The sequence below is a fragment of the Wasmannia auropunctata genome, unplaced genomic scaffold, assembly GCF_000956235.1.
Source record: "Wasmannia auropunctata unplaced genomic scaffold, wasmannia.A_1.0 LD273700.1, whole genome shotgun sequence".
Lineage (NCBI taxonomy): Eukaryota > Metazoa > Arthropoda > Insecta > Hymenoptera > Formicidae > Wasmannia > Wasmannia auropunctata.
This window is the reverse complement of record NW_012089190.1, coordinates 135,868-147,890: the sequence shown is the minus strand read 5'-3', so window position 1 is coordinate 147,890 and position 12,023 is coordinate 135,868. Positions and strand designations below refer to the sequence as shown.

The window sequence follows — 12,023 nt, the reverse complement described above, 5'->3', positions numbered from 1 at the left end:
AAAAATCAATATTACAAAATATTCGTACGTATTTCTTTAATAAATATTATATAAAAAATAAATATTTTTGTGCAGTGCAACACAATTTTTGGTCTTTTGTTCCAGATCAAATCGAGTGTCAGATCCTGACAACGCCGCTTTGACAATTGCATTGCACAAAAAGGACCGTGTGAAAACGTTTTAGCGTCACCATTTTGTTTCCGAAAAGGAAAAAATATGACACGACTTTATTCTTAAAGAACTATACAATACAAGTTTTAAAACAAATTTTTCATTACTTTCATTGTTTCAAAAAGAAATTTCCAAAGTTGACTTTTAGGCTGTCAAGATGGCTTAACTCCTTAAATATTCCGCGATGAATGATCGACGTTAAAAAACACATTAAAAATATTTATAATCTGTCTTTCCTTACAGTTTTACTTATTGAAAGATCGATTGCAAAACTTGCTCTTGCAAAAAGTTAAGCAAATTTCACCTTCATCCCGGCGGTGGGATCCACGTTGCAGACATTTTATGAAATGGCTTTCTCGAAAAGTGCAGGAGCTGCTTCTCCGGCAACGGGGGGAAGAGAGGGTTTAATATCTACATTTTCACGAAACCCATGCCGCGCTGCATAATTTCGCATCGTAACGGATTGTTTTCTCTCGGACGGATATCATGTCGTGTTCGGGAGGACACACAGCGCGTAGCACTTTGCATTTTTCAACGAGTCATATACGGAAGTCTCATATGCTGTCCCGGCGCGCGCGAGACGGCAGCATCAGCTGCGACTGCACATCCCCGGCACCGGTGCGTCATCCGGGATGCAGAAGGAATGGAGACGATAGCACATCGGGGGAAAGCCCTCTTGGGCCGGTCGACTTCCGGTTGCACCGACTGCAATTCCGTTTTGTAATATTAAACTCGCGCCGAGGATAAGCTACGGCTCCGCGAGAGACGCGCAGAACGATAACGTTTGGATCCATTGGGAAGAGAGAGGAAAAAACATAGAGATATAGTAAGCGAGGCAAACTATCCTGTAAACTTCGTTGAAAGCGAACAAATCGACTCTTCGCGTCTTCGAAGATCCGTGGAAGCGTACACACTTTCTCTTCAGAGTGCAAAGGTATTTCCCTCGAAATATGGGAGCTGATAAAATATAAAAGAGATTTTCGCAACAAAAAGAAATATTTTAAGAACGAAAATTGCACCACTCTTTTTTGCCCAATAATGTTACATATTCGCGATAATTATAGAGGATATTAACACGAAAGAGAAGGGAATATGTAAAATATAATTTCTTGCATTTATCGACTCTCATTACATATTTTTCTCGGAGAAAGATCGGCGGAGGCGAATTTTTGTGACGTCCACGTAGACAGGGATATGAAACTGTTTTCATAATTCTCGCCAGGAATTCTTAATATCCGGGTTACACATTTATACTCTCGCCTCTGGAGAGGAATATCTTCCTCTCATCTGGTGCAAATTAACGCGAGAGAACACATCAAGCCTCATGTGACGCACGAGGTCGGAGTGCGTCATAGTCGGTAAAAACACATTAGCCGGATTCATTCCGCGCTTCGTGCTTGTGGAGCACACACGTTCGCGAAATGTTCTTTATGAGGATATGAAAAATCGTAACAACGAAAAACACACACACATATACGTCCCGCCCCGGGGAGCGAGTAGCCTCGGTTGAAGGTGACGTTATCTCGGGGGAAGCTCATAAATGACATATTGTGTATACCGTGACTGTATCCTCATCATCCACGAAAAGCGCCGAGGATTATTGCCATTTTTTCCCCCCAAGTTTACATTTCGTAAATATTTTCTGCGGAGAAACTGCAACTGCTACGCGCGTTACATGACATTGGCCGTAACGCACGACACATTTTATCTCTCTTTTATCAGAGCTTTTATCTTTTATCATTCCGTACGCGATAGGCAGCAGCATTTCCCTCGTGGCGCTTCACCATTCTCATCTCGTGCCCTCCCGGCCGTCGCAATACAAAAAGGAACGAGAGGAAAAAAAAGTTAACGTTTTCAGATCCTCTCGAAAGTTTGAAAGTTCGAATTGAATGTCAAAGGAACCGCGAAGTAGCGTGGACAGGGGGAGGAGAAAATCAAGCGCGGAGGAAGAAATGGTAGCAAGAGACTGACGTAGCGAGAACGAGGAGAGAGCTTCGCAAGGAAACTTTTTCTCATGCCGGGGACTCCCTCCGGAAAGCTCCCTTTGACTCGCTCTACTCATCGCGAATCGTCGCAACAATATCCGATGTTATATCGCAAAACCCAAGGATAGAAGAATAACGAGACATTCCTCTCCTTGAAAATACGATCGGAAGATGGAGATAAATATATTTTAGGACATTTTTAATAAAATGAATAAGCAATACAAATCAATTCAATGCGTTCGCGTTCGACAATTATCGCATCACTTTATCCATTATATACGTGTAACGTATATTGACGTGTCTTCCGGCAAACGGTCCTTTAAGTGAAGATTTAAAGCGTTCGGAACTTTTACTGTAATTGCCAATATTTGAGGCAATACCTCACGATCCACTCTCACCATTTACCAATCGAAAAAATCTGGCCGATGGGAGCTCGTTCGGTTTATTGCGGGCTGAAATAGAGAACGAAAATCCCTGGCCGCCGTGAATAGTAATCCGCGCATACAGAACCCCACGGCGCAGAACGGGAGCTTCGCTCGAGTATCTCGATTATCCGAGCAATGTGCAAGTCATTTGTACGATATTCAAATATTATGTGTCTGCCGTGACACGGCCCGTTTTATGTTTCATCGGCCCGCAATTCCGAATTGCACTCGATCTTCCGTGTCGTGTTATGTCTCGTAAACGAATTGCGCGCTCTCTTTCTCTCTTTCTCTCCCCCTACGGTTTACGAAATTTACATGACGCCGCACACGTCACGCGAACAGAGATATTTTAGAAAATATTCCGCGGGAAAATCTCGAGTTGTTGCTCGTTCTGTAGTATCGCCGACCGAATAAAGTTGAAAGGATGAAGTGTGAACGCTGATTAATTTCGCGAAACGTTTATTTTGTGCATCAGAATAATGGGGAAATTTAATTAATATAAATGCACGCACATTTTAATCATTTTGTTCGCAATATATGCGCCATGAATGTATATTTTTGCCACTGGACACGTCATATTAAATGTGCTCTCGAAAATGCGCGCCGCACGCGGGTTTATTAGGAAATGTAGAAAATAATTACAAGATGAGATTGTTAGATTTGTGTCACGCGTACGCTGCGATCCGTACGAAAATCAATCTACCGAAAATAAAAAAAAGAATGGAATGGAAGAAAAACGTCCGATGTACAGCAGAAATAGAAATTCAATTCGTATTTCGTAAAATGGAAAAATGGAAAAGGGAAATCGGGGAAATGCCGATGCATTCCGTTCTGTGAGCATATATCTCCGCATTTTTTTAAATAATAAATATATTGCGATTTCCGAGCAATATTAAAATATCTCCTGTGAAGGATATTACGCAATGCTTTCCCTTCAATTTTTTTAAATACCTGTTTCATACAGTCGAATATAATACATAATGACAGTTGTCGAAAGAAATCGAAGAATGCATAAAGCGTTCTAGAAATCTCGTACATCTTTAATAAATTTACAATTCACTTTTTTTCTTCGAGAAATTTAATTGAAACATTTAATTTTCAATAATAATAATAATTTTCAAAACATTTCTCGTTATTATGGGTTTAAAAAATCATGCTCCTTTGAGATTATCTTAAATCTTAAATCTCAAATTGGAATTCCTTCAAAATTAAGGAGAACTTACGATATATACATTTTATGTTTCTGTGTCATCATGTTTTTAAATATCGAATTAATTTTAATATTTAAGTCTATTAATCAAAACACGGCAATTTACGATTGCTGGACATTCTATAAAGTCTTTTCGCACGGGAATGGAAAGGGAGATAGAGATAGAGATAGATAGATAGATATATATATATATATATATATATATATATATAGAGAGAGAGAGAGAGAGAGAGAGAGAGAGAGAGAGAGAAAGAATATATCACTATAATAAATGATTTTGATATACACTTTCATAAATTAATATATACTAACAGATGTATCTCGTATAAGAAAAATAAATGGAAACTTTTGATTATATCAATGGTATACCGTGACTAACATGTTCCACATTTAGAAAGCACGTTCACGGTTATAATATATCGATGCAAGCGAGTCACGTAGCGCAATACGGCGCGTATACCACACGAAACGTTTGATTCTTTGGATTTTTTTTTAGATTTTACTTTCGAATTCATGAGGAATTAGTAACGTCCAGTTTGTGCAGGAAAATTTCAGTTTCTACAGGGAGTTCCAAAGTGCAAGACGCAGCAAGACTCATTAAGGAAGATTTCGGAGGTGGTATAGGAGCGGCGAGGAGGATGGCGAAAAAAAACCCCCTCGGGGCAAATGTACCGAAATATGTTGAAGCGGTAATTAGCTTTGTGCGTACCGTGAAATGCGAGCGTGCAATTTTCCGCCGGACGTTTCGAAGTTTCGCAAACAGACCACGTGCTTGCTCTTTTATCTGCGAGTCCAACTCTTTTTGGAGGATAGGCCCGGATGTAGAATAAAGTTACATAGAACAATAGGCTGATAATTAACGCAGCGATGTTCGCGTCGCTGCCAAAATGAACGGGATCCTTTTATTTCTTTTTTTCCTTTTTTGTTTTCGCAATTTCACGTGCATGACGTCCCCCGTTTCCGCTCGATTACACAACCGTGCGCGACTCGTGCTCCACGTTGAGGTAAAAGATATGCGCCTTCGGGACGCGCCTCTCGTCGACGAGCCGGCCGGCGATATACAATATAAGACATTGTAATTAACTCGACCACTCGGAACAGCTAAGCGCTTGCTCGTTAACGTTTTATTTATCGTCGCGTATGCATCTTTCATTTCAGAGTATATAACATCCCAGGCACGTGGTCTCCCCCCCCGTCGCGTAATTGAGAGAGAGAGAGAGAGAGAAAGAGAGAACGAATGCCGGCACACGAATGCCACCGCGCGAAGGACTTACGATTTTCACGAGAGTGGACGTCCCGCGATAAGAAAGCGGTAATAATGTAACGACGAGGGCACGCGCGCGGTCCGCCTTCGACCACCTTGTATCTTGGATCTGTACTGTACTCAGCCTAATTATAATCAGGCTAATGCCTGGCCGGACAGTACCGCGTCGGTTACCTACCGGCCTCCTACGCTTCTATACCTGGGCGCTATGTAGGTAGCGTTACTTATCCCCAGCTGCTCTACGAGAGAGGGTAATTAAGATTCGGACACACCCATCGTGACTCTCGTCTCTTGGGCTCTGACCGCTTCTGCAGAGGGAGTGGTCGATCCCTCGAAAACCTCGTTCTCGTTTGCATACACGAAACGCGCCTCTCTCTGTTATCAGAAACGTCTTCCCACGATTCCATATTCTTTCGACGTGCGAGTACCACGCGCACGAGAGCGAAAATGTCCGAGATTACGTAGGGGAGTGGCGACAACGGCTGTCCGCTCGTATGTCCTTGAGATTTTCTACATGACCGTCCGCTCGTTCTCGTGCAGAATTTGGTTATCCCTTCAATCAGCGCGGGTGTTCCGAACCCACTTTCGACCGTACCGAAAATAATTCTCGATTTGTAAGTGAGATTCCGATTAATCGAAAATTCACGAATCAATTTAAAGATTTAAATCTAGTAGATGAATAATTTAAATTTTTTAAGAATTGCTCTCCATCAGCCCGCTTTAATACGTTTATTCAAATATCAAAGTATAAAAATCCTACTATAAAAATCCTTCTCCCTTTCTCTCGTATATACAAACGCATTTTGTTTTCAAGATATTTTTTTAAGATTTTTGCACGATATTTTTTAGAGCGGAAGAACGGTGAAATATTTGCGCAAGAAATAAACTGCTCGCGTAGAACGATGTACGGTTTGGAAGGACTATATTCGCTGTGCTGTTACTATAAATTGAGAATTACACATTACTCACCGGAAGTTGGAGAACCACTTGACCAGCTGCGCTGTATTGTTTTTATTGAACTTGATGTCGGGGAAGTACATCTTAAGGACGGCCGAGGATGGGTACCTGACCCAGAAGAACATCAGCTTCGCCTTCCTCAGATGCATCGGCGTCAGCGTCGACGAGTTCACCGTGGTTAAGGAAATACTCATTTTGCAATGTACATAAATTCATATAAACGCGTAGAAGTGTATTGTGTGACGGGGGAGAATTTCCTCGCAATAAAAAAAAATTAAGTTTAAGAGAGAGAGAAGTGCGGCAGAGAGAAACGCTGATTCGTATCTCGAACGTATGTCTCAAATATAATCGTGTTTTCTTTCGTATCGAATCGGATCAGAAATCGTACAAATTGCGGCTATCGCGAGGGCAGGCGATAGAAGGGTTCTTACGCGGGGAAGTTGATCTATATACGATTGGCCGTATCCTCAGCAGAAGCCTTATTGACTCCTTACTGGTAATCGGATCTCGACATGTGGTTTCATCGCAATCTTATTCGATTAATTCGCGCTTACTCTGCTGCTGCGACACGTCCAACTTGATTTACTCGAAACGTACGTTCGTTTACACTCGATACTATAAATACGTGAAATATCCGCGGATATAATCTCGAGCTAAAAAAAAATTCGAGATAAATTCTTTCGAAAAGGAAAAAAAAGTAAGGAAAAAAGGAGGGCACAGGCAACAAAATGAATTCGGATGCATCAAATGCCAGGCAGGAGAACCGCGACGAGACTATAGGATGGAGGTGCGTCCGGAGGAGCGCGGAACAGCAGCAGATCGTGTCACGGCGATGCACAACGCGCTCGACCTACCCCAAGTGAGAGGAGGGAGTGAAAAAAAATGCGCCATTGATTTTACATCAAAGGCCGACTAAAAAGGCGGCAAAGAACGGCACGCTACCCGATCGAGCGACCCGGGTCCAACACGCCGATGCAGTTCCGACATTGCATCGGACGATCGGCGCTCACACGAACCCCGCGCCGGCACTCTCGCCTTTTTTTCCTCGCTGCACCGAGGCGAACTCCCGATCCGCGCAAGCCACCGGATTTCTGCACGCTCTTTCGGTAACTCAGAAGCAAGCCGCGGCGGGGTGGATCCATGCACGATAATCGGACTGGTGAACCGTTCGCTCTCGCCGATCATTTTCTGACGAGTCCTAAGAGTGCACTTCAACCAGATGCAATCGCGGCTATTTTAATCATTCCGAAAAAGGTCAAGAACGCTTTTTAAATCAAATTTCGAAGCGACTTTCACAAATATATAATTCCTTAAACTATTACACATTTATAATGTAACTCAAATCGTTTCGCAAAAGTGCAATTCTTTTCTTTGAAATATTACTCTATAAAAATTTTGAATATTAATTTTTATCATGTATATTAAATATTTATTATTATTTATGAATATTTAAAAATTGTGTAATAAATTACTGAAAAATAGGAAAAAATACGATCTGTTAAACAAGGCAAATTCGTTTTTAATAAGGTCGATTAAATTTAATTGTAATACAATTTCTGTTCTATTATGTATATACGGTTCTCCATTAGGCGGTCACATTTTCGTACGGAAATGCGACTGATATAAATATAAATGAGAAATCTTTCTTGCACGCGTCGGAAGATAAAATGAATTTTTGCTGACAAAAGTCGATGCTCGGAAATTTAGCTTTACAAAGGCTTGAGATATTACCGAGATCAGCGAAAGTAGCTTATCTAGGATAAGCCGAGGAGACGCTCGAAATGTGAAGTTCGCGAAATGCTCAGGCTGAATTGCGAAATTGCGGGACAGATTATTGGCTTGCGAAGTTGGGTGAGACTGCAGGCCGAGGGTGGGCCGAGGTAGGCAAAGAACTTTTGGTTCGGTGCGTTGTTGCCGGACAAACTCTACTCGTAGGTGCAGCCAACATTAGCCTAACTCCGTGGCAAACTAATCTAACATTCGTCCGAGCTTCCTCGCTCCAGCCGCCTTCCAAGCGGGCGAGCGTACGAGCCATTTTGCCGGCTTTTTCTCTCTCTCAAAAAACTCACCGCTACATCCTAAACTTTTCGAGTTTCTCTTGCGCTTCTCTTCTATCTCAAAAAAAAATATCCCGGAGTATCTTAACCGTTTTCTCTAGTATTTCTAAATTCTTTTTAACCCCCGAATTATTCTTCAGATAACATAGTATTTTTATTTTAACAATTGATTCTGTATTAACTACATGTATGATATCAATTTTTTTTCTTTCTTTGCGTTTTAATATAATAAAATGTGTATTAAAATTTTTATATAAATGTTATCTGAAGAAGATTTCGTAAAATTGCAGAGCATTATTACCAATTTTGCTCTTCAGCATGTTAGTATTAGAAAAGGATATTGTAGGCTGAATTCCATCGTAGCTGATGTCGCCGGAATTGCAGTCGCTAGCTCGGTCGTTGCTGTCCATCCTAAGGTGTCCGTAGTCCGGACTGCCGTGCTGGGCTGCCGCCAGCAAGGCTGGATGCAGCATAGCCGGCGGATGGGGCAGTGGAGGGGAATCCCTGAGTTCTACACCTCCACCCGGAGGACTCGCGGGTAAATGATGTGGCCCCGGAGGTGGTACTTGACCAGGATGACTCGCGTGAGGATTGAAAAACGGCGAATAGGGCGAGAACACTTGACTCTCGTGGAGGCTTGGATTTGGTATCGCTACGCTGGTTGGCAGGGACACCGGCAGCATCGGTGGTGGCGCGTGGTAGGGTCTCGGCGGTGGAGGAGGCGGGGGACTATCACTACCTCCTTGAGATCCGTTTCCCTCTTGCGCTAGGATTCTGGACACCGTTCTGGGAGTAATTCTCGTATCCGTCACCTGTAAAGCGTACTAATTAGTATTTTTTTTTTAGTCAGACTTTTTTATCAATTTCCCATAATTAATATAATTTTATTTTATTTATGAGAGACTAATTTATATATAAAAGCATATTTATTAAAAATGATGATAATATAAAAATCGAGAGATTATAATATTTTCGCTGTGATTTCATTGATTTCAATTTACATAGCATTATTCGAAAATTATGAATGACTTCAAATTAATATCTTTTTTTATATACATGTAAAAAATTGTAAAACTGTACAATTTATGTACATATTTTTGTTAAAAATATATCAATTTATGTCAATATTATCATAAATTTAAATATATTTAATTTATATTAATATATTAAATCTGATAAATTGTGATGCTTACCTTATGACGTTTTTTCTTCGGCGTCATGACAAGTGACAGGGCCTCGTTTTGTTCCGAGTCCCTGTTTTCTCTCTCGTCGCCTCTCATATTGCAGTATTGGTCGCGTTGTTGATGCTCCCTTTGCTGCTGCTCGCGTTGCTGATGTTGCTGTTGGTGTTGCTGTTGCTGCTGCGCCTGCATGGAGGCCATGGCGTATATCGTCGGCGGCTTTGGCGTCTGAAACATTCCAACGCTCGGCCTTGCGTGCGAGGGCAGCTGATTCATTTGGTTAAGATTGTTTTCCGTGGGACCAGTATGAGGGCCATGGGGCACACCACCTATGGACCCGATTTGCGAAAACCCCGTGGGTTGTGGAGGAGGGGGCCCACCGTTGAGGGGCCCCCGTGGCCCGTTTGGGCCACCGGGTGGTTGCGGAGCTCCTCGGTCGACTACTTTCGTCCTAGGCGATTTTCTTTCGAGCATTTGGCTCGCCAGAAGGAGGTCCTTATTGAGCTGCTCGGCAGCAGCCTGCGCTGCCTCGGTTTGCTTACCGAGAAACCTCCTCTGTTGCACGAACCTCGATACTATGCTGTCAATCAAATTGGTTAAAGAAGAAGTTATTTCCGTCTTCAAGATATCCGCCAGGCCTTCCAAATCGGCACCGGTAATATGAGGACCGGACGAGCTGGCTGCTGCGGCGGCACCTCTGAAGACGCTTAACCTTTCCTGGAAGTCTTTATGTTGAATGGGCGTACTGGCCGGTTGCATTTGCGGCGTCTGCGGCGTCGAAGGTCCAGTGTTGTTCTGGCTCTGTTGCTGAGATTGGCTTGGTGGCGGTGGCGAACTTTGTCGTTGATGTTGTTGCTGCTGCTGCTGCTGCTGCTGCTGCTGCTGCTGCTGCTGCTGCTGCTGTTGCTGTTGCTGCTGCTGCTGCTGTCGCACGGCCGCTTCTTGATGTTCTCTTTTCATCCTCTCGAGGGCAGCATGCTGTTGTTCAAAGTAGAGTTTATGCCCCATGTGATACATGGCAGCAGCTGCTGCGTGAGGGTGATCAGGTGGGAGGGCCGGGAGGCCGTTGTACGGCGGTGGATGAGGTCGTGGCGGTCTTGGTGGCGGTTGCGGTGGATGCTGAGGAGGACTTGGTGGCGCGTCGCCACTCTCACTTGTGTCTGGCTCCATTCTACTGGAGAGTTCCATATACTTTTGCTGCATTTCCGCCAATTGCTCGTGTAACATTTTCAATTGTATCTTCAAATTATCTTTCTCCTCCCGTTTCTGTCTGATCGTCGTCGGGTCCTCCTCCTCTTCGCTCTCGTCTTCGTCGTCCATCATGGTGTCATTGACACTATGCTGGAGAACGTGATGCACTGTCTGTTGCTGAGGTTGATAGAGCTTGCGCTTCTTGCAACCGTTTACCGTTGCCGGCTGAAGCGCCGGACTACTGCGCATCGTGCTGACGATGTTCTCCACACGAGCGCGTTTAATCTCTGTCGTTGGAGAGTTCGTCTCGGTCTTTGGCACGATCGGACAAGGAGAGTGACTGGGGCTACGTTTGATATTCAGCGACTCTTGTATCTCTTCTTTAACGGAGACCGAGCCTGACCTTGGTGCCGTTGGGCTAGGAGGCAGGCTTTGCTCACAATCCGATCCGTCCAAGTTCGCTCCTGGTTCCATACCGGCCTCGGCAAAGGCCTCCTCCATCGCGCGTGCCGCGGAGGCAGCATCCTCAGCGCTGTCCTCAGCATCGCCCGGCATCACGGTATCACGATCACTGTGATTCGCGCTATTCACGACGTTATTACCATCACCACTCTCCTCCCCGCCACTCTGCACTGTTCCACTGCGCGCACTATCACTATTTTGTTGATGCTGTTGGGGACTTTGCTGATGCTGTGATTTAAGTAGTTCCGCGGTAGTATTATTGTTGTTATTACTGTGTATACTGTTGTTATTATTCGGCTGCTCCTGCACGCCGAGAGCGGAGAGTTTGCGCCCCTGCAGAAGCATGTCGCGTAACATGTGCTGCGTGAGGTCGGCCGTGGCGGGATCATCACAATTAACCACGGCGCCTGGTTGCAAATTCGAGGCGGGATCCATGCCGGCACCGGTCATCCCGTGACCGCCCTCTGGCGGTGATCCGCCAGCGTCACTGGCCTGTTTGACCTGCCTTCCTAATAACTCGTTCAGCATCTTGGCGGGGCCGAAGCCCGGAGCCCCGAAGAAGCCGAAGGCCGCGTGGGCGGAATGCTGCTGGGTTGTAGGACCCGTCGTAGCTGTACCTAAATGACTTTGACTGCCAGTCGCTCCAGCCTGTTGCTGGAGTTGTTGTTGTTGTTGTTGTTGCGATTGCGACTGGTGGTGTTGCTGTGACTGTTGCTGTTGTTGCTGCGATGGTGGGTGCGACGGTGGCCCACTACCACTGAAGATCGAGCCGTATAGACCACCACCGAGAAAGGATGGCCGGGAGCTAAAGTTCGGTATACTCGAGTAACTGTTGCGCGGCTCGCCGGCGTCCACGCGCTGTCTGGTGCGCTTCTGCTTCTTCAGGAGTTGCTGTTGCTTGCTTTCCGTGGTTGCTCCGTAGAGGGCGAAACACTCGGTCTCCTCCTCCGATGACATCATCGGCCGTCTGGTTGGTCGGCCCCCCGAAGGCCTCCGCGTCCCCTCCCCGCCAGTGCTTCTTGTCACCCTCCCCTTCGCGCTCGAATAGCCCCTTGTGGCTCAGCGCGCTGCCTCGGTTTCTGCACCGTGTAGTCTCTCTGGTACCCCTACTACAGCTGCC

The 12,023-nt window shown here is 44.8% G+C and overlaps 1 protein-coding gene across 2 annotated transcripts; it reads right to left on the bottom strand.

The window, feature by feature from the left end:
• Window positions 1-4,638: 4,638 nt before the first annotated feature.
• Window positions 4,639-11,871, bottom strand: LOC105461977 (homeobox protein prospero-like). Of its 2 annotated transcripts, none has more exons than XM_011708499.1 (3): window positions 9,263-11,871; window positions 8,411-8,893; window positions 4,639-6,179 (listed from the first exon to the last, which is right to left on the bottom strand). In XM_011708499.1, exons 1-3 carry the CDS (start codon window positions 11,861-11,863, stop codon window positions 6,021-6,023), a joined length of 3,243 nt encoding a protein of 1,080 aa, XP_011706801.1. In that variant the 5' UTR covers window positions 11,864-11,871; the 3' UTR covers window positions 4,639-6,020. The 2 variants fall into 2 exon arrangements, with proteins under 2 accessions (XP_011706801.1, XP_011706802.1); XM_011708500.1 differs by having other exon boundaries at window positions 8,411-8,881.
• Window positions 11,872-12,023: the final 152 nt, after the last annotated feature.